The sequence below is a fragment of the Cherax quadricarinatus genome, chromosome 27, assembly GCF_038502225.1.
Source record: "Cherax quadricarinatus isolate ZL_2023a chromosome 27, ASM3850222v1, whole genome shotgun sequence".
NCBI classification, from domain to species: Eukaryota; Metazoa; Arthropoda; class Malacostraca; order Decapoda; family Parastacidae; genus Cherax; species Cherax quadricarinatus.
Genome location: NC_091318.1, coordinates 12,240,951 through 12,264,953, shown reverse-complemented (window position 1 = coordinate 12,264,953; position 24,003 = coordinate 12,240,951). Strand labels below are relative to the sequence as shown.

General features: G+C 38.7%; 1 protein-coding gene across 1 annotated transcript in view; it reads right to left on the bottom strand.

Annotated features, from left to right (window-relative positions):
- Positions 1-23,205, bottom strand: part of LOC128691100 (zinc finger protein ZFP2) — a 30,192-nt gene extending 6,987 nt beyond the window's left edge. The window contains exon 1 of the mRNA XM_070089010.1: positions 21,466-23,205. Within this exon, the coding sequence (XP_069945111.1) occupies positions 21,466-21,510 (45 nt within the window). The 5' untranslated portion in view covers positions 21,511-23,205. The remainder of the gene's footprint in view (positions 1-21,465) is intronic.
- Positions 23,206-24,003: the final 798 nt, after the last annotated feature.

Below are 24,003 nucleotides of genomic sequence, written 5' to 3'. Positions count from 1 at the left end.
TCGACTAACACCCAGGTGAACAGGGAAAAATGCCTGGAACTAGTGCTCATATTGGTGAATTTAAAGCCAGCAAAGGTTGGTTTGAGAGATTTAAGAATCGTAGTGGCATACACAGTGTGATAAGGCCTGTTCTGGAAGAAAATGCCAAACAGGACCTACAGTACTCAGGAGGAAAAGGCACTCCCAGGACACAGTGTCTCATCAGTCATTGCTGCATCTTCAATAAAGGTAAGTGTCATTTATTCTTCATTTAGTAGAGTAGTACATGCACAATATATATTGAGCATGTACTACTCTACTATTGTGCATGTATCCTTCTCTTTGTGTGTAGGAAAATGTATATTTCATGTGGTAAAATTTTTTTTTTTTCATACTTTTGGGTGTCTTGCACGGATTAATTTGATTTCCATTATTTCTTATGGGGAAAATTCATTCGCATACCGAACATTTCGCATAACAATCAGCCCTCTTGCACGGATTAAAGTCGCTATGCGGGGGTCCACTGTACTCCATTCGATTGAATATACAGCAATGCATGCAACCATATGACCTGTCTTTGTAATACTCATTTGTGCTTTATTGTTATCTGTTTACAATAATGTTTTATCACTGATTACATCATTGCTTAATCTTAAGTTAATTTTAAGCCAGCCCGTAATGCTATGCATACAAGTGGCTTTGGCATGCTGCTATTACCTGTATTTTTGTTGTACCTCTGTATGTATGCTCAAATTGCTAAATAAATAAATATATAAATAAATAAAGCCCGGGGTAGAAATTAGCCGATCTGTGGACCAGTATGCTTTTATATTATGCTTATAGACATGAGGCATAAGCATTACTGCTGCAAAAAGCAAATACATTTCTGCAACAGTCGTCTCTTCCCACCGGTGTAGTCTTGACTGTGGTGATATTATCGTATTTGCCATGGTGTACTCAAAATACAGTGGTCCCCCGCTTTTCGCAGTTCCCGGCAATCGTAAAATTCGCCAATCATAGGGGTATTTTCGTATAAACATGGACTCTCTTTTCATAGGTTGACTCGCGAGTCATAGTTCGTCCGGGTCACGTACGCACGGCGTGGGCCAGGGCAGCAGCCAGTCTGGCATTGTTTACCAGTGAGCGAAGGTCCCCTCGCGTGCTCCAGCGAAATATTTCATAATATTCAATTTATTTTAGTGCTTGCAAGTACTAAATAAGCTACCATGGCTCCAAAGAAAGCTCCTAGTGCCAAGCCTGTGGTAAAGAAGGTGAGAAATACGATTGAATTTAAGAAAACCATCATTGAACAATATGAAAGTGGTACAAGTGTGGCCGAACTGTCCAGGATGTATAAGAAACCCTACACAACCTTATGTTCCATAGTGCCCAAGAAAAATGAAATAAAGGATGCTATTGTTGCAAAGGGAGTAACTATGCTGACAAAAATGAGATCACCAGTACTGGAAGAGGTTGAGAAGTTATTATTGGTGTGGATAAATGAGAAACAATTAGCAGGAGATACTCTTATGACTTCATTTATTTGTGAAAAGGCTAGGCAGTTGCATGAAGATTTGGTAAAGAAATTGCCTGCAAATAGTGGTGAAGTGAGTGGATTTAAGGCCAGCAAAGGCTGGTTTGAGAGATTTAAGAACCGTACTGGCATACACAGTGTGGTAAGGCATGGTGAGGCTGCCAGTTCGGACCACAATGCGGCTGAAAAATATGTGCATGAATTCCAGGAGTACATAAACAGTGAAGGACTGAAACCTGAACAAGTGTTCAATTGTGATGAAACAGGCCTCTTTTGGAAGAAAATGCCAAAGAGGACCTTCATTACACAAGAGGAAAAGGCAATGCCAGGACATAAGCCTATGAAAGACAGGCTGACGCTAATGTTCTGCGCTAATGCTAGTGGGGATTTCAAAGTGAAGCCATTACTAGTGTACCATTCTGAAAATCCCAGAGTGTTCAGGAAAAACAATGTTATGAAGAGTAAATTGTGTGTGTTTTGGAAATCTAATAGTAAGGCATGGGTCACGAGGGAAATTTTCGTCGAGTGGGTCAATGAAGTGTTTGGCCCTAGTGTGAAGGAGTATCTCCTGGAAAAGAAATTGGATCTCAAGTGCATGCTAGTAATGGACAATGCACCTGCTCATCCTCCAAACTTGGATGACCAAATTTTCGAGGAGTTTGGGTTCATCACAGTAAAGTTCTTGCCCCCGAATACCACTCCTCTCCTCCAACCCATGGACCAGCAGGTTATTGCAAACTTTAAAAAACTCGACACAAAAGCAATGTTTCACAGGTGCTTGATTGTGACCACAGACACTCACTTGACCCTAAGGGAATTTTGGAGAGAACACTTCAGCATCCTCCACTGCATAACCCTTATAGGTATGGCTTGGGAGGGAGTGACTACCAGGACTTTGAACTCTGCCTGGAGAAAATTGTGGCCAGATTGTGTTGACAAGAGGGATTTTGAAGGATTTGGGACTGACCCTAATGAGCCTATGTCTGTTGTAAAATCAATTGTGGCACTGGGGAGTTCCATGGGGTTGGATGTGAGTTTGGAGGATGTGGAAGAATTGGTGGAAGACCACAATGAAGAGCTCACCACTGAGGAGCTGCAAGAGCTTCAGCAGGAAGAGCAACACATCGCAGCTCAGAATCTTGCTGCAGAGGAGGAGGAAGAGAGATGGAAGAAGGTGCCTTCTTCAGAAATTAAAGAGATTTTTACTATGTGGGGTAAGATGGAAAGCTTTATGGAGAAACATCACCCTAACAAGGTTGTTGCAAGCCAGGTTGGCAACATGTACAGTGACAAAGTCTTGGGCCATTTTAGGGAAGTGTTAAAGAGACACCAGAAACAGAGCTCTCTGGACACTCTTTTTGTGAGACAGGACTCGAGTGACTCTCAAGGTGGTCCTAGTGGCATTAAGAAACAGAGAAGAGAAGCAACCCCAGAAAAGCAAATGGTACCTGAGGTGTTGATGGAAGGGGATTCCCCTTCCAAACTATAAACAATCCACTCTCTCTCCTCCTCCAGTCTCCCATACACTAAGAAGAATCTCCAATAAAGGTAAGTGTTATGCTGTTAATGTTTCATTCATCATTTCCCATTGTATTGTTTATGTACTACATGTATACTGTATTTCATGTTAAAATTTTTTTTGTTTTAATACTTCTGGGTGTCAGGAACGGATTAATTGTATTTACATTATTTCTTATGGGGAAAATTGATTCGTAAATCGTAAATTTCGTTTATAGTAACGGCTCCAGGAACGGATTAATTACGAACAACGAGGGACCACTGTCCTTATTACTTTCCCTGACAATAGTTTCCATCAATGGCTGGTCAAAGAATAATTCAAAGAATTCCAGTTCATTTGCAGTGTTTCCAAGGGGACAAGTTGGTAGAATTCCACTTTCAGAGTCATCAAAGTGGTGGGGCTTGGGAACAAAATTGGGATTTTGCTGCCAATCCCAGATACGGTTTGCTGGTGGATACTGGACATCATAGGCTGGTTGTGTGGGTAGTTGTGGTTGTGGTGGGCTGGTGGCTGACGCTCTGCTTTGTCTTTGAACTGCGGAGTCAGCAGCGTGGGTCCCAGCCTGGGCTGGTGAGTCACGCATGGCCGTGGCACTACCATCACCGCTACCACCATCTAGTGATGCCTGTGGTTTATCCATGCCAAGTGTAGCCACATCATCCTCACTATCACTATCTATACCTGGTGTAGGGCCACGGGATGTACTCCGTTCCCTGGGCACGGCATAGGGTACACTACCCGAGCGCATGCGGCGGTGTACATACTGACGCTTCACTGGTGAATATGATTCCTCACTATCACTACTCAAATGATCGTCAAGAGCAATAAAATCACAATCCACATCACTATCATCATCCTTACTGAAGTTAGAGGCCTGGCCACGCGAAAATAATAGTTTTCTCTTTCGTTGAGGTACAACTGACTGTGACTGACGAGTGCCCACACCAGAGGTAGAAGGTTGAGGATCATCAGGGTTTTCTGACCTATTATCGATATCCTGATCACTGTCAGAACTATCAGATAGGAACAGGAGAGTCCCAATTTTCCTTGGAGTGAGAGCTGCCTTGCGACGAGGCATGGTGAACAAGGGTAACTGAGCCGGTGTTCCCACAATGCTATGCGGGCGCCTAGATTTTTTGTTTCTGGCGCACACCCACCACGCAGACCCATTCTCACATGTAGGCCTATGAGTGTTTTCACGCTAAATTTGACAGCGCTAGAATTTTGGCGTAGATCTATGGTTTGGACACTCAATGTGAAGCCGTAGATCTATGGGACGGACCCTGAAAGGGTTAATCCGCTCCAGACACCCAAAAGTATTAACAAAAACATACATTTTACACAGAATAACTATAGTTTTACATACAGAAAACAATGAGAAATAAATATAAAGGACTAATGAAATGGATTAATGAACATTTAACATCACTTTTCCCTTTATGGAAGACTCTTGTTGGCGTATCACTACCACCCTCTACTACCATCACTACCACCCTCTACCGCCATCACTACCACCCTCTACCGACAAGAAACAAAGTCAGACTGACTCAGAATGCATGGGATGCTTTGTGTGGGCACAGGCGGACATGTTTGGTCCACCAGACCACTGCAACTCGACAAAAACTGAGGGGATGAACGAAAACTGGGACAAAATTTGGATGAAAAAAGTAGTCATAAACTGAATTCAACAAAAACCAGGGCAAAAGAAAACCGAGGTTCCACGTACTAGTGTTTTGAGGGGTCACACATGTTCATGTTTCCCACTTCTGAGAAAGGAATATGCTGTTTCCAGTTAATAAGCTCTACTGAAATGAAAAGCCACAGATTGGTAAAACTCTTCACTTCAGGCGTTTCATTAACTTCTTGTTATTCTATATCAATACAGTGGAACCTCAAATTTCGAACTTATCACATATCGAACCAACTTTGTCCCTATTATCGATCCGCCGGACACTGGACCTGTCCAGCAGCCCGCTCTGTCCACGTCCCCGCGCAGGTGCCGTGAGCCAGTCTGGTTTTGTTGATACTTGAGTGAACACTAACCTGCACTCTCATTCAAACATTTTATGATTATTTCATTGTGTTTAGTGCTTGTGGGACTGTGAAATAAGCTACCATAGGCCCAATGAAACTTGCTAGTGGTACCCCTGTGGTAAAGATGGTACCCCTGTGGTAAAGAAAGTGAGAAACACCATAGATGTGAAGAAGGAAATAATACAGAAGTATGAGAGTGGTGTGAGACTTGTTGAGCTTGCCAGGATGTATGGGAAAAACAAGTCGACCATCGGTTCTATCCTGGCAAAGAAAGAACACATCAAGGAAGCTGATGTTGTGAAAGGTGTTAATATGCTAACCAAAAAAAGACCACAGACAATCGATCAGGTTGAGAAGTTGTTGCTGGTGTGGATCAAGGATAAAGAGATGGCAGGTGATAGTGTTTCAGAGACCATTATTTGCAAAAAGGCAAGGAAGTTGCATGCCGATGTGGTACAAAAAACTCCTGGAACCAGTGCTGATAGTGAATTTAAGGCCAGCAGAGGCTGGTTTGACAGATTTAAGAAGCATAGTGGCATACACAATGTTGTAAGGCATGGTGAGGCAGCCAGTTCAGACAAGTGGGTGGCTGAGAAGTTTGTACAGGAGTTTAAGGTTTATGTAGACACTGAAAAATTAAAACCCCAACAAGTGTTCAGTTGTGATGAAACAGGCCTCTTTTGGAAGAAAATGCCAAAAAGGACCTACATTACTCAGGAGGAAAAGGCACTCCCAGGACACAAGCCTATGAAAGACAGGCTAACTCTTTTATTCTGTGCTAACGCTAGTGGTGATTTTAAGGAGTGCCTCCGGCAAATTTCCGCGCGCGCTCACCGAAATATCGGAAAAATATGGATAGTGAGTTATATATACTGAAAAATAGCTCAACTCTTTGGCAACACAATGGTACCAGAATGAATGTTCTACGACGTTTCTACAAGAAATTACAGTCATTTATATGAGGTAAGGTGACGGTGATATTGGTAGCGAGTCTGCTCACAGCCCATATATATTTTGGAAATTTTTCCTTGTTTTTTATCGCTTTTTCTTGCATTATACTTTCTAATATAATAACTGAGTACTTGGCATCATAAAACTGAAGGCGGAGCTTATCCCTAGATTGAGCAACAGTCATTAATCATATCATAATGCGCGGAAGGGTTGCCGCGCCAGGAGAAATCACTTCATTATTACGCTTATATCAGCTTATATATCAACTCTACAGCTTATTTATCTATCAGAATTGTTCTAATATGATATAATAAACACTCTAAATAACATACAAACATGTTATATACTCTAGACTGAAAAAAATAGACCATAATATGGCGAAAGATTATCGGGAATATTTCGATAAATATTGAGTTACTGCTCTCCATGTCGTCTCCGTGTCGTATTCTTTGGTCTCTGAGTAAGAGAAAACGGTGTTTTGAAGAGGATAACTGCACTAGAACATCAGTTTACTAAGAAATACACCCAAACAAACGCGATTTTCGCGAAAAAAAAACTTTTTTTTTTGAGACGGTGGGCCGGCCGGCGTTCTAGGCCTATATCTCGGAAGTAACTTATTCCTCTACAGTTGCTATTTCTGCATTTATTACTTAATTAAATGGAATAATATTCACAGAAATTGTAGAATAATGGTTTCTCTAATTTTGTTAAAGGTAATTTTGGAAATATTCAAATACTTTCGGAGTTATGTGGGAGTAAAGGGCAGATTTTTTGCAGTATTCCAGGAACTAAAAAAAAATTTTTTTTTTTTTATATAAAGATACGTTATTTAGAGAAAAGGCGTTGCCTAAAATTAGTTTAAGCATTGCTCTCTCGGCACCAAGTGTCCAAACAACCTTACGATGTCCCATATAGGAATGATTTTTGAGACAAGGACATTTTTCAGAAAATCAGTCTTTTTCAGTCTTTTCTCAGTTGTCGTTTGAGGTATATTTTTGATAAATATTTTCAAGAATGAGTGAAAACACTTTGTCTTGTGCACCAAAACTGGAGGAAATCGGACGGTAAACAAAAAAGCTACATTTTTTTGCCGGAGGCACTCCTTAAAGTAAAGCCTTTACTGGTGTATCATTCAGAAAATCCCAGTGTGTTTAAGAAAAACAATATCATAAAGAACAAGTTATGTGTCTTGTGGAAAGCAAATAATAAGGCATGGGTCACAAGGCAAATTTTCAAAGAGTGGGTCCATGAAGTGTTTAGCCCCAGTGTGAGAAAATACCTCCTAGACAATAATTTGCCACTCAAGTGCCTCCTGTTAATGGACAATGCTCCTGCTCATCCTCCAAACAAACTTATTAGACCTCTTGTCTAGGGACTTCAGTTTTCTAACAGTTCTTGCCTCCTAACACCACTCCCCTCCTCCAGCCCATGGACCAGCAGGTCATTTCTAACTTCAAAACACACTACACAAAAGCAGTGTTTGAAAAGTGCTTTGAAGTGACCACAGACACTAAGTTGACCCTAAGAGAGTTCTGGAGGAATCACTTCAAATATCTACAGCTCCATAAGCCTTATAGGTAAGGCTTGGGAGGAAGTGACTTCCAGGACTTTGAACTCTGCTTGGAGACAATTGTGGCCAGATTGTGTCGAAAAGAGAGATCTTGAAGGGTTTGAGGCTGACCCTGACCCTGTTCCTGACCCAGCTGACCCTCTGCCTGTTGTGGACACTATTGTGGCATTGGAGAACACCCTGGGGCTGGAGGTGAGTGGTGAGGATGTGGAAGAGTTGGTGGAGAATCACAGGGAAGAGCTAACCACTGAAGAGCTGGAAGAGCTTCATCTGGAACATTATCAGACCACAGCTGAGGACCTTGCTTCAGAGGAAGAGGGAGTGGATGAGGTGCCTTCTTCAAAGATTAAGGAGATTTGTGCCAAGTGTGTCCTTATCACACTGTGTAAAAACTCTATGCACCTAAAGGGCCCTAAAATATGGAATTCATTACCAGAAGATATTAAAGTAACCCAGTCTGAAAATCAGTTTAAGACTCTTCTCAAAAGCCACTTAATCACCCTAGACTAAATGCTAAATACTCAGTACATACACACATACTCACCTATGTACTCCCACATCATAACTTCAACAATCACTTTATCACTGATTACATCATTGCTTAGTTAATCTTAAGTTAATTTTAAGCCTGCCCGTAATGCTAAGCACACAAGTGGCTTTGGCATGCTGCTCTTACCTGTATTTTTTTGTACCTCTGTATGTATGTTCAAATTATTAAATAAAATAATTAAATAAATAAATAAATAAATAAATAAACTGTTGACAGGAATATAATAATTGAACCATTGTTTTCACAAAAAGCATTTTAGACTATATGAATACATCCTTCGTCTTATACAAATTTAATTCACTTATAATTAATAATCTACTGTTCAACTATGAAATAATTACTGTCCTACTGTACAACTATGATAAAATCCTTAGTGTTAAGTAGTCTGTAAGCCAATAATGTTAAGTTGGCCCATAATGCCTAGGCATAATAGAGGCTTTCTTTGCACTGCAACCCAGTATTGTAAATATAAAATCTCAATGTACCGTTTGCAAAACCAAAATAAATAAAATAAAATGTACAAAAGTTTGTGGAGAAGTACCACCCTGAGCAAGCTGAAACAAGCCATCTTTGCAACAAGTTCAGTGACACAACCACGCCCCATTTTAGGGAAATCTTAACCCTCTGACTGTTTACGCCGTATATATACGTCTTACGCGCCACTGTTTGACGTATTTTTTTTTTATTAACACACTGGGCCGATTCCCACCAAGGCAGGGTGGCCCGAAAAAGAAAAACTTTCACCATCATTCACTCCATCACTGTCTTGCCAGAAGGGTGCTTTACACTACAGTTTTTAAACTGCAACATTAACCCTTTGACTGTCGCAACCCCCAATCCTGAGGCGTCTCCTGGTGTTGCAAAATTTAAAAGAAAAAAATTATTTTTTCTTATGAAATGATATAGAATCTTTTCCCGATTGTAAAGACACCAAAAAAACGAAATTTGATGGGAAACTGAAGGAATTACGCTCTCGCGAAGTTAGCGACCTCGGGGATATTTACAAATCGGCAATTTCGCCCACTTTGAGCCCTATTTTCGGCTAATTCCATTATTCCAGTCAACCAAACTCATAGCTATTTCTTCAGAACTCCATTTTTTCCATCGATTGAGTATAAGAAACTGCCCATTTACCGATTTCAACTACCCAATAACATGGTCAGGAAGTTGCAATTTGGCCAATTTCACGAAAATTAAAAAATATGACAATTTCAAAATAAGGACCAGAATGAACAATGCAGACATTCCTGGCTCTAAAATAACATTTTCTTTGTTCATCAGTCATGTCTCCAGGCCCCTGTGATATTACTCTTGCTTTTTATTTTGAAATTTTATTCAAACAAAAAATAGAAGATTTACTGTTATACAGACTACTGCAATACTGTAATAATTGTAAAAATTACATCAACCCATTCATGACTGCATATTAAAATGGCTATTTGGACATTTATTGGACAATGACATCATTTGTTTACTTTTGAACATCGGTAAAAATCAAACATTTCCCGTATTTGTGCTCCATTTCCAGGTTCTTTTTATAATAAAATTAATCAAAATCACCTCTATTTCTATAATATAGTTTCCATTCTATCAAATGAGACCAAGAAAACGAGAATACAACCACAAATACTATACGAAAATAGACCACAAAGTCGGCATTTTAATTAAAAAAAATGGTCCGAGTTTTTTTTTTCTCATTATGCACTGCGTGCTCCAGGATTTTTTTTATATGGTGCACACTGACCACACAGACCCATCCTCTCACATGTGGGCCTACCAGCTTTCTCTTGCCTGATTTGAAGCCGCTAGAATTTATGAGTATACGTCAAACACGGTACCTCGTAAACGTATATATACGGCCGCGACAGTCAAAGGGTTAACACCCTCCCTTCAGAGTGCAGGCACCGTACTTCCCATCTCCAGGACTCAAGTCCGGCCTGCCAGTTTCCCTGAATCCCTTCATAAATGTTACTTTGCTCACACTCCAACAGCACGTCAAGTATTAAAAACTATTTGTCTCCATTCACGCCTATCAAACACGTTCATGCATGCCTGCTGGAAGTCCAAGCCCCTCACACACAAAACCTCCTTTACCCCCTCCCTCCAACTTTTCCTAGGCCGACCCCTACCCCGCCTTCCTTCCACTACAGACTGATACACTCTTGAAGTCATTCTGTTTCGCTCCATTCTCTCTACATGTCCGAACCACCTCAACAACCCTTCCTCAGCCCTCTGGACAACAGTTTTGGTAATCCCGCACCTCCTCCTAACTTCCAAACTACGAATTCTCTGCATTATATTCACACCACACATTGCCCTCAGACATGACATCTCCACTGCCTCCAGCCTTCTCCTCACTGCAACATTCATCACCCATGCTTCACACCCATATAAGAGCGTTGGTAAAACTATACTCTCATACATTCCCCTCTTTGCCTCCAAGGACAAAGTTCTTTGTCTCCGCAGATTCCCAAGTGCACCGCTCACCCTTTTCCCCTCAATTCTATGATTCACCTTATCTTTCATAGACCCATCCGCTGACACATCCACTCCCAAATATCTGAATACATTCACCTCCTCCATACTCTCTCCCTACAATCTGATATCCAATCTTTTATCACCTAATCTTTTTGTTATCCTCATAACCTTACTCTTTCCGGTATTCACTTTTAATTTTCTTCTTTTGCATACCCTACCAAATTCATCCACCAATCTCTGCAACTTCTCTTCATAATCTCCCAAGAGCACAGTGTCATCAGCAAAGAGCAACTGTGACAACTCCCACTTTATGTATGATTCTTTATCTTTTAACTCCACGCCTCTTGCCAAGACCCTTGCATTTACTTCTCTTACAACCCCATCTATAAATATATTAAACAACCACGGTGACATCACACATCCTTGTCTAAGGCCTACTTTTACTGGGAAATAATCTCCCTCTTTCCTACATACTCTAACTTGAGCCTCACTATCCTCGTAAAAACTCTTCACTGCTTTCAGTAACCTACCTCCTACACCATACATTGCCCCCTATCTACCCTGTCATACACCTTTTCCAAATCCATAAATGACACAAAAACCTCTTTAGCCTTATCTAAATACTGTTCACTTATATGTTTCAATGTAAACACCTGGTCCACACACCCCCTACCTTTCCTAAACCCTCCTTGTTCATCTGCTATCTTATTCTCCGTCTTACTCTTAATTCTTTCAATAATAACTCTACTATACACTTTACCAGGTATACTCAACAGATTTATCCCCCTATAATTTTTGCACTCTCTTTTGTCCCCTTTGCCTTTATACAAAGGAACAATGCATGCTGTCTGCCAATCCCTAGGTACCTTACCCTCTTCCATACATTTATTAAATAATTGCACCAACCACTCCAAAACTATATCCCCACCTGCTTTAAACATTTCTATCTTTATCCCATCCATCCCGGCTGCCTTACCCGCTTTCATTTTACCTACCGCCTCACGAACTTCCCCCACCCTCACAACTGGCTCTTCCTCACTCCTACAAGATGTTATTCCTCCTTGCCCTATACACGAAATCACAGCTTCCCTATCTTCATCAACATTTAACAATTTCTCAAAATATTCCCTCCATCTTCCAATGCCTCTAACTCTCCATTTAATAACTCTCCTCTCCTATTTTTAACTGACAAATCCATTTGTTCTCTAGGCTTCCTTAACTTGCTAATCTCACTCCAAATCTTTTTCATATTTTCAACAAAATTTGTTGATAACATCTCACCCACTCTCTCATCTGCTCTCTTTTTACATTGCTTCACCACTCTCTTAACCTCTCATTTTCTCCATATACTCTTCCCTCCTTGCTTCACCACTCTCTTAACCTCTCATTTTCTCCATATACTCTTCCCTCCTTGCTTCACTTCTACTTTGTAAAAACTTCTCATATGCTAACTTTTTCTCCCTTACTACTCTCTTTACATCATCATTCCACCAATCGCTCCTCTTCCCTCCCGCACCCACTTTCCTGTAACCACAAACTTCTGCTGAACACTAACACTACATTTTTAAACCTACCCCATACCTCTTCGACCCCATTGCCTATGCTCTCATTAGCCCATCTATCCTCCAATAGCTGTTTATATCTTACCCTAACTGCCTCCTCTTTTAGTTTATAAACCTTCACCTCTCTCTTCCCTGATGCTTCTATTCTCCTTGTATCCCAACTACCTTTCACTCTCAGTGTAGCTACAACTAAAAAGTGGTCTGATATATCTGTGGCCCCTCTATAAACATGTACATCCTGAAGTCTACTCAACAGTCTTATCTACCAATACGTAATCCAACAAACTACTGTCATTTCGCCCTACATCATATCTTGTATACTTATTTATCCTCTTTTTCTTAAAATATGTATTACCTATAACTAAACCCCTTTCTATACAAAGTTCAATCAAAGGGCTCCCATTATCATTTACACCTGGCACCCCAAACTTACCTACCACACCCTCTCTAAAAGTTTCTCCTACTTTAGCATTCAGGTCCCCTACCACAATTATTCTCTCACTTGGTTCAAAGGTTCCTATACATTCACTTAACATCTCCCAAAATCTCTCTCTCCTCTACATTCCTCCCTTCTCCAGGTGCATACATGCTTATTTATACGCGTAAATTCTAGCGGCTTCAAATCAAGCAGGAGAAAGCTGGTAGGCCCACATGTGAGAGAATGGGTCTGTGTGGTCAGTGTGCACTACATAAAAAAATCCTGCAGCACGCAGTGCGTAATGAGGAAAAAAAAATGACCATTTTTTTGGATTAAAACGCCGACTTTGAGGTGAATTTTCGTATAGTATTTATAGTTGTATTCTCATTTTCATGGTCTCAGGTGATAAAATGGAAAACATATTACAGAAATAGAGATGATTTTCATTACTTTCATAATGAAAACGACCTTGAAATTGAGTTCAAATTAGCAGAAATGCTCGATTTTTACCAATGTTCAGGAGTAAGCAGATTACACCACACGTCCAATACATATCAACTGGGGATTCTAATATTCTTTCACTAGTGCACTGATATTATTTATCCCATTTTTACAATAATGCATTAGTCTGCATAACAGTAAATTTTGTATTTTTTTTTTTTGTATGAATAAAAAATCAAAATGGAAAGCAATAGTAATATAAGAGGGGCCTAGAGACATGACTAATGAACAGAGGATGTGTTATTTTAGTGCCAAGAATGTCTACATTGTTTATTCTGGACCCTATTATAAAATTGGCATGTTTTTTAATTTGCATAAAATTGGCCAAATTGCCAATTTCTGACCACTTTATTGGGTAGTTCAAATCGGTAAATGGGCGGTTTCTTGTACTCAACTGATAGAAAAATGGAGTTCTAAAGAAATAGCTATGAGTTTGGTCAACTGGAGCAACAGAACTGGCCAAAAACAGGGCTCAAAGCCGGCGAAATTGCTGATGCGTACATGTCGCCGAGACCGCTAACTTCACAGGAGCGTAATTCCGCGAGTTTTCGACTAAATTTCGTACTTTTGGTGTCATTACCATCGGGAAAAGATTCTCTATCATTTCACAAGAAAAAATCATTTTTTTTTCCAAAACTTTTGCGACATAGAATGACAGTTTCAGAAAGGGGCCTGCGACAGTCAAAGGGTTAAAGAGGCACCAGAAACAGAGACAGGGTCCAGTAACTCTCAAGCTTGTCCTAGTGGCATTTAAAGACAAAGAAGGGAAGTAACCCCAGAGAGGGCTTTAATACCGGAAGTCCTCATGGAGGGGGATTCACCTTCCAAACACTAACCCCAACTCCCTCTCTCCTCCTCCCTATCTTCCAGATGCCATCACCAATCTTCAATAAAGGTAAGTAAAAATGTTATTTTATATGTTTATTTACATTTATTAATACATAATTGAACACTATATTTGTTGTGTGTATGTAAAACTGCAATTAATCTCTATAAAATGTATTTTTTTTGTAAATATTTTTGTGTTTCTGGAACGAATTAATTGTACTTCCATTATTTCTTATGGGAAATATTACTTCGCTTTCAGATTTTTCGAATTTAGAACTAGCTCCTGGAATGGATAAGTTCGATATTTGAGGTTCCACTGTAATATTATCAAAAACTAAAACTCGAAGTCAACAACTGGCTTCTCCCAGGCCTTAGGAATGGAGGTCTGATGAACCCAACCCTATTTTTCCCATGTGTTTTCATTCAAGTCACAGAAACCATTAACAGTGCAGATTTCAGGAATGTAACCTGCACAAATTATAAACAACTACTGTATGTTAAAACAAGGGTTTACTAATGAGGTAGCAGTTTACTAAGCTAGTGGTAGAAGGTATGTTAGACTAACATATTAATTACATACATATAAAATATTGTTTCATGTCAAATCAAATACAGCAAACTGTTACCTTTTGTGCATCCAACTACTGCATTTTTAACACTGCAATTCACTTGTTTTGTATCATACTTCTAATTTTCGCTGTAAAGGTTCAGCTTTCATGCTGGTGTAGGCAGGATACATTCCCTCCTATGCACTTTCAATCTTCAATGTTTTACACTAGATTTACCATCACTGTGATACTTACCCCCCCCCCCCAATTAATGCGAGCACCAACTGCCTCATGGGTGTATACCCTATCATTTCTAGTTCCTGTGCTATCATTATATTTATAATCTTTTCACTTCATCTCATGTCTGGATATGAAATGAGGTATCAAAAGGGAATACTAGTGATACTGAAGGTGCCAAGAAGTTTAAATAATTTCAGATTGAGAAAGCATATAAAAAAGTACCAGTTTGGCAACAGTTGTAGATCTGCAGAATATGCCAAGTAGTCACTGAAGCTAACACCCTTGGTAGCTTTAACAATAGAATAGATAAATATGAGTGAGAAGGGCTTGATCTGAAGACTTCCCTTGCATAGTCCAATAGCCCTGCTGCAGTGTTCCTCTAGTCATGCCATTAACCCTTTCACTGTCACATACACACATGTATGTCACTTATGTAGATCTACATCTTCATAGCACCCTCAGTTATGCTGTGATCAGTAAATTCTGCCCTCAACATGAAAGAGTGGTTGTGTGGCAGATGTGTACAGCATAAAAAAAAAAACTTGCCCCACTCATTACATGGAAACAGCTAATCTCTGACTGTGCTAGATTTAAAATAGCAACTTTAAGGCATGTTCTAGTGTGGTTTTTGTGGCTTTATTGGTTGTTTCATTGTATCAACTTATAGAATGGACGACATAATAAATGGAGATGATTTTTTTGTTTCAGACCATGAGTGGCTTGAAATAGGCTTCAAAGTGGCAAAAATATTGGATTTTGGCAATTTTTCTGAGGAAGGGTAGGGCCCCCTCCCCAGTATTTATTATGAGTCTTTACTAGATCTGCTTCAATTATTTGGAAGGACTAAATCATAACCAGTCATTCTCAGTTATATTCTACTGGCTGAGAAAACAGGGTAAAGCTTCAATTTCTTGTATGACGATGGATTCAAAATAGAGGGCAATTGTTATATAGGAGAGGCCTGGATACATGATTAATGAACAAAGGAAATATTGCTTAATTGGCTGGAATGCCTACAGTGCTTATTTTGATTTCATTTTAAATTGGAATCTGTTGAATTTTGTGTAAAATTGGCTAAACTGCTGACTTGCTCACTTTACAGAATAGTTCTGATAGCTGAATGAGGAGTTTCATGTGCTTAATCAATAGAACAGAAAGCACTAGCAAAAAAGCTAAGAATTAGATAAATCTGAGCCATGTAATAGGCAAAGTATTCTTTAGTGAAACGGCTGTTGTGTAAATTGTGCCCAGACTGCATTTTTGGTGCCAATGCCTAGAAAAAGATTCTATTTCAGAAGATTTTTTTTTTAAACCAAGACACTGACAGCACTTTTAATTTCCAGGGTAACAATAGTGAAAGGGGTTAAAACTGGGACTGTATTCTCAATATATACTAGATACTGAATATAAACTAAGTTTAAATATAAAACCCTGCTTACACAAAAGCAACACACTAGTATAATTAAAACTTCCAGAGGGTTAAAGTTTGGAGAACCATTGAAAATGTTTATTAATGTCTTCAGATGCAAAATACATTAGTCAGGGTTTCAAAATGGCAATAAAAAAGTAACCAAGTACAATTACTTCATATGCAGACTATTTTAACCTTTTGACTGTTTCGATTGTATATATACGTCTTACGAGCCACAGTGTTTGACGTGGTATATATATACACCTACCATCCGACTTGCGACCTGCTCGAAACACGATCACTCAACTTACGACCGTGTTTTTTATGCCAAATTTCTGGCAAATAAACAACTGTTTGTGTTGTACACAGTGTTTATCCTAAAGCTTACAGTATAAAATACAGTACTAACAGTATAAAAAGTAAAGTAAAAAATGAAATATCAAAATAAAACAATAAAATAATGTCATTACAAAAATGTGATGTTGATATTCAGTAGTAAGGTTCAACTTACGCCCATTTCGATTTACGACCGGTTGGTCGGAACCGAACTCGGTCGTAAGTTGGATGGTACCTGTACTCAAAAATTCTAGCAGCTTCAAATCAAGCAGGAGAAAGCTGGTAGGCCCACATGTGAGAGAATCAGTCTGTGTGGTTAGTGTGCACCATATAAAAAAATCCTGCAGCATGCAGTGCATAATGAGAAAAAAAACTCCAAATGTGTTTTTGGATTAAAACGCTGACTTTGAGGTGCATTTTTGTAGTTTTTATGGTTATATTCTCATTTTCATAGTCACATTTGATAGAATGGAAAACATATTATAGAAATAGAAGTGATTTTGATTGGTTTCAAAATGAATAGGACCTTGAAATGGAGTTCAAAGTAAGGGAAATGTTTGATTTTTGCCAATGTTCAAGAGTAAACAAATGATGTCATTGTCCAATAAATATCCAAATAGCCATTCTAGTATGCAGTCATGAATGGATTAATGCTATTTATACAATTATTACAATATTGTAGTAGTCTGCATAACAGTAAATATTTTATTTTTTGTTTGAATAAAAATTCAAAATACAAAGCAAGAGCAATATCTGAGGGGCCTGGAGATGTAACTGATGAACAGAGAAAATGTTATTTTATAGCCAGGAATGTCTGCATTGTTCATTTTGGACCCTATTTTGAAACTGGCATATTTTTTAATTTGCATGAAATTGGCCAAATTGCCAATTTCTGACCACTTTATTGGGTAGCTGAAATCAGTAAATGGGCAGTTTCTTGTACTCAATCGATAGAACAAATTGAGTTCTAAAGAATAGTTATGAGTTTGGTCGACTGGAACAAAGGAATTAGACAAAAATAGGGCTCAAAGTGGGCGAAATTGCCGATTTGTAAATACAGCCAAGGTTGCTAACTTCGTGAGAGCGTAATTCCTTAAGTTTTCCATCAAATTTCGTACCTTTGATATCATTACCATCGGGAAAAGGTTCTCTATCATTTTATACAATTTTTTTTTTTTCAAATATTTTGCGACACCAGGAGACACCTCAGGATTTGGGGTTTTGACAGTCAAAGGGTTAATCATACAACCTGTCCTTATTTCAAGTTATACAGCACTACTGCACAATATACATAATTTACAAAAAATTAGTCATATACATAAATAAAATAGAGGGAAAAGAAAACAGCCCAAATGGAAGATCTCAAACTTCCAAGCCCTGCTTACTGTCTTGGATCTGAATCCACTTAGAATTCTACACAATCTTTCCAAGATGTCATGACAATACGAGTTTCCTCCCCTTCCTCTGATATAACCAGCTGTGCCATGCCCTGTGCCCCATCCCATTCATTTCTCAAGACCATTGGTTGATCTTCACTTGTCTGTGGAACTTGTGAGACAGCCATTCGAGGCCCTTCCCATTCTTCAGACACATCTTGAGATTCTTGACACTCTGTTGCTAATATCACTTCCCATCCCTCAGGAACCATCACTTTTGTCTTGACTATAGTCTGGGAATAATTTGACTCAGTAACAGAATCAATGCAATTTGCCTCAACTCCTGAGGTTCCAGGTAAGGCAGAATTTGAACTTTGTGCTTCCTTAATTTGGGAATTTCCCAACCCAACTTCTTTAGCATCAACAGTATGTACCAAAGGGTTTGCGAGATCATCATATGAAACATGAATGATATTGCTACTGTCCTTCTTTGGTATGCTAACAGTCTCTTCCAAATCTACAGCTTCTGCTGAACTTAAATTATCCTTAATTAGTATTTCCTTTGAAGCTTTATTCTCAGCTTCAACTGCTCTATTATGACCCTGTGCAACAATATATAGAGATGGATTCTCTTTTTCTATTACAGCCTTTAAAATGCCATGCTCTTTAGTGTAGCCCTTTACACATGAAACACCATGTACGCGCTTCATGTGTGCACTCCACCCTACATAGTTTTTAAACTTGGCTTGACAATCCTGACAAACAAACATGACATTGGAATGTTTCTGCATATGATATCTTAAAGAAGATGAAGACAGGTAAGTTTCTCCACAAATATCACATCTGTAAGGCCTTTCACCAGTGTGAGTTTTTATATGATACTTGAGCTCTGAATTTGTGAAGAAAGTACGTCCACATTCTTTACAAACCTTGTCCCTACCACATCCTACCTCTTCGTGAATTCGTCTTACATGGTCTACGAGGGTATACTTTGACACAAAGGCTTTATCACAAACTTTGCATTTATAAGATGTGTCACGTGAATGAGTTTTTTGATGTGATGCAAGTGAATATTTATTTGAGAGCACTTTGCCACACACATCACAGGCACATGGCTTGGCAACTTTTTCTCTGTCGTGCATTCGAAGGTGTTTTGAAAGATTGCCTCTAACCATGAATTTCATTCCACATTCTGAACAACTGAACTTGGCTTTGCGGCACTCTTCAGATTCTGGGTGTTCTTTACGTCTATGGCAAATTAAATAGACTTGTTCACTAAATTCTTTGTTACAATATTCACAAACATTACTAACTTTAACCCGGTGTACTTTCTTTCCATGCATATTTAGTTGATGAAGGGAGGTAAATTTAATACAGCATTCATTACACACATAATCACCAAAATAATGAGTGAGTACATGGTCTTGCAACAGTGTGAGAGAGGGGTAAGTGTTTTTACAATGTTGGCAAATTAATCTATTATTCCAATGGGTCTTTTCATGGGCTAGGAATAAGGAAGCTTTTTTGAACTTTTTCTTGCAGGTACAGCACACCAATGAACCCCTACTGCCCCATATGAGACCATCAACTGGAACTTGACCTTTATGAAGTTTCACTATGTGTGTTATAAATTTAGATCTAAGTTCATACGTTTTTGCACACACAGGACAAGAATATTTCTCGTCATTTTTTATAATATGAACTAACTTTCTATGATTAGAAAGTTCATCAGCAGTTCCAAATTTAATGCCACAATCATTACAGGAATACTCCCCTGTTTTGTGGGATACTTGATGAATGTTAAAGACATGAGAATCAATAAACTTATAAGAGCATACATCACACGACATAAAACACCCTGGATGTCGCTCCTGAAGATGTCTAGACAAAGCAAGTCTAGAAAATGAGTGTTGGCAAAATGGACATGGATGTTGTTGTTGTTCATGACCATCCAAGTGACTAATTAGCTGTATAATAGGAACTTCTTTCTCGCAGTAGATGCACGTCTTTGTTTTCATTGTTCCCGACCGGCCAAGTCGATTTTCCTGAGCCGCTTCATCTCTACTGCCTTCTGTTTCAGCAATATAATCGCCAGCATCCAACTCCTGTAAAGGAGATACTGTAGTTCTTTGTACACTCACTATGATGCACAGTGAAGTAAAGGTGAACACTAGTAAGTGATAATTAAGTCCAGTATTTCTCAGAAATAAAGTTTTTAACTAAGAGTATCAGTACAGTACCAGTCAATGCAAGTTAGAAACACTCAAGTCATTGTATGAAAATTATCATGACTTTTCAAACTGTCCCTTTATATACAATGTTAGTCTTAACATTACATAGTGCAGGCTTCTGATTATTCATCTGTATAGTTTTCCACTTTAATAATGCTAATGATCTGTTCATCATTCTTAATGTTTTCTTCGTCCATCTCGTAAACGTATGTGACTTTTTCATTCTGATTCTCTGACGTATTAGATACATTTATGGCTGTATTCTCAAGGACCATCATCTTCACACCATCAGGTATTATTACCTGCACTGGTGGCTCCTGTTCATCCTCAACCCGGTAAAGTGTTATATTTTCTGAGCCACCTTCATTAATCTCATAGGATACCTTCTCTGTCACAACTCTACTGTCCTGGTTTGTTATGACCTCCATATGCAAAAGCTCCATTGCTCTCTCTAACCCATAACGAGAGCAAAGATCCATAAACTGACCAGGGTGCACTACCTTATGAACCCTCCTTAAGTGATTCTTTGTGTCAACATCCCTTCTAAACATTTGAGGACACAATGGGCATTCTGAATCGCGGGTAGTTTTATGTGTGGCTCTGTGATACCTCATGCGAGACAGGGTATAAAAAGCTTCACCACAAACATCACACTTAAAGTTTCGTTCATTGGTGTGTGTCTTGTGATGTAGCTTCAGTTCCCACTCCTGGAGATACACTTTGCCACACAACTTACACTGGTACTGGTAGTCACTACGATCGCTATGAACCCGTTTAATGTGCATCTGAAGTAAATGTTTAGCAAAGAACTCCTTACTACAGTGAGGGCACAGAAATGAATTCTCTTTAGTATGAACCATATTGATATGAATGTCTAATGAGGCTTTAGAGCTTAATTTTCTTAAACAAAAACTACACTGGTAAGCCCTGATGTGTGTAAACATATGTCGCTTAAGGCCCAACTTAGAAGGGTATTTTTCTCCACAAATTTTACAAGTCTCAGTACAGTCCAAATTCTCTCTATGTTCCATTTCCTTATGGGTCTTTAAGGAAGTTGGACTGCTGAAGAAACGATTACACTCATCACACATTAAAACTTTCTTCTGCCCATGGACATAATACATGTGATCAACAAGATGAGATTCTGTTCCAAACTTAACACCACATCTCTTACACTCAAATGACCCATCAGTGTGTGTTTTTAAATGACTCTCCAGAAATATTAATTTAGTGAACCTTCGACAACAGATCTTACATTCATGAGGAAACAAGTGGATGTGCTCATTGTATTTGTGAGTTTGATAAGCTATCATATTTTTACATAATTTACCACACTCCTTACATATAACACTGTTAGGTGGCACTTCACTTTGGCAAATACTAAGCATTTTTCTTTTACCTCTTTTATGCTTCTGTTCCATGTGAAATTGTAGCTGTTCTTCATTTATAAATGTAGCATTACAGCGTGGACATGTATTAGCAGTATCTGGATGAAATTCCTTCAAATGTTTAACTAATTGTGTTGCTGTAGGGAACCCAACAGCACAGTTATCACAGGCATGGTTAATAGGGGTGTGATTAATAAGGTGTGAGTCAAGATCGTATTTTTTGTCGAACACAAGTGGGCAGTGCGGACATTTTACACCACTGAGCTCTACATGAGCTTTAACACAATGAATTTTATACAATGGCTCATTATTAAATAGTTCCCCACATTCTGAGCATGATAGTGGTTTATCTAGGTACACCCGAGTGTCAAGATTCCTTATACGTGTACGTCGCTTGGGTCTCATAACCTGATAATCTTGGTGAGAATACTTTAGCTTAATTGGTCGTTTTCCCTCTCCTCTCACTAAGTGTTCATCCTCTACCCCTCCCTCGTTCCTCCCCTCAACGTTAATCTCAAGATGTGCAGTCTCCTCCTGGAACAAGAAGAAACTGCACTTAATAACACCTTTGATTGAATTCTTTGCAAATTTTAGGTGTAATAAAATTTACTGTATGAATAGGCTAACATTGCATGTTTAAAATAAAAATTTAAAAATAGCAAGCATAATTAACAAAATTAAATGGCTCCAGTTGAATATTTTTCATATATTATTTTTGTTGAGAATAAGAAAAAGTTTGGAGTGAGATTAATAAGTTGAGGAAGCCTAGGGAACTAATGGATTTGACAATTAAAAGTAGGAAAGTTATTAAATGTAGAGTTAGAGGTATTAGGAAGATGGAGGGAATATTCTGAGGAACTGTTAAATGTTGATGAAGATAGGGACACTGTGATTTCGTGTACAAGGCAAGGAGAAATAACATCTGGTAGGAGTGAGGAGGAGCGAGTTGCAAGTATGGGGAAAGTTCATGAGGCAGTGGGTAGAACGAAAGGAGGTAAGGCAGCTGGGATTGATGGGATAAAAATAGAAATGTTAAAAGTAGGTGGGGATATAGTTCTGGAGTGGTTAGTGCTTTTATTTAACCCTTTGACTATTTCTGACGTATAATATACATCTTATGAGCCAGTGTTTTTGACGTATTTATACATTGGACCCTCGGCTAACGATATTAATCCGTTCCTGAGAGCTCATCATTAGACAAAATTATCGTTAGCCGAATTAATTTTCCCCATAAGAAATAATGGAAATCCAATTAATCCGTTCCAGACAGCCAAAAATATTAAAAAAAAAAAAAAAATTTTTCATGAAATATACATTTCCCTACAAAGAAAACCATGAGACATGCACAATAACTATATAAATAAACGTTAAAATGATACTTACCTTTATTGAAGAGTACTGATGAGTGATGAGACACTGTTTTTCTTGAACACTCTGGGATTTTCAGAGTGATACATGAGTAAAGGCTTCACTTGGCAATCCCCACTAGCATTACAACAAAACAAGAAAGTTAGCCTGTCTTTCATAGGCTTGTGTCCTGGGAGTGCCTTTTCCTCCTGAGTAATGTAGGTCCTGTTTGGCATTTTCTTCCAGAACAGGCCTATTTCATCACAATTGAAGACTTGCTGGGGTTGGAATTTTTCAGCTTCGCATGCCTTATCCTACTGTGTATGCCACTACGATTCTTTAACCCTTTGAGGGTCGACAGGCCCTCTCCGAAACTCGTTCTCAGGGTCGGCCAAATTTAAAAAAAAAAAAAATTATTTTCTCTTATGAAAAGATAGAGAATCTCTGCCCGATCATAAAGACACCAAAAGTTTGAAATTTGATAGAAAACTTATGGAATTATGCTCTCGCAAAGTTAGCGGTCTCGGCGATGTTTACGCATCGGCGATTTTGCCCACTTTGAGCCCCATTTTCGGCCAATTTCACTGTACTAGTCGACAAAAAACATGAATATTTCGCTAGAACTCCATTTTTTCTATCGAATGGGTGCAAGAAACCACCCATTTATGAAATTCAACTATCCAGTACAGTGGTCAGAATTTAGCAATTTTGCCAATTTCACACAAATTTCAAAAGATGCCAATTTCCGAATAGGGTCCAGAATAAACAAGAAAGACATTCCTGGCACTAAAATGACATTTCCTCTAGTCATTAGTCACGTCTCAAGGCCCCTCTTATATTCTTTTGCTTTCCACTTTGAATTTTTATTTTCACAAAAAATATAAGATTTACTGTTATGCAGACTACTGCATTAGTGTAAAAAATGGTATAAATATTATTGGTGCACTTGTGAAAGAATATTAGACTCACCAGTTGACGTGTATTGCACGCTTGGCACGATTTGTTTACTTTTGAAGTTTGGTAAAAATCGAACATTTCTGCTACTTTGAGCTCAATTTCAAGGCACCTTTCATTGTAAAACCAGTCAAAATCATCTCAATTTCTGTGATATGTCTTCCATTCTATAAAATGAGACCAAGAAAACTAGAATACAACAATAAATACCATACGAAAATACACTGCAAAGTCGCTGATTTATTAAA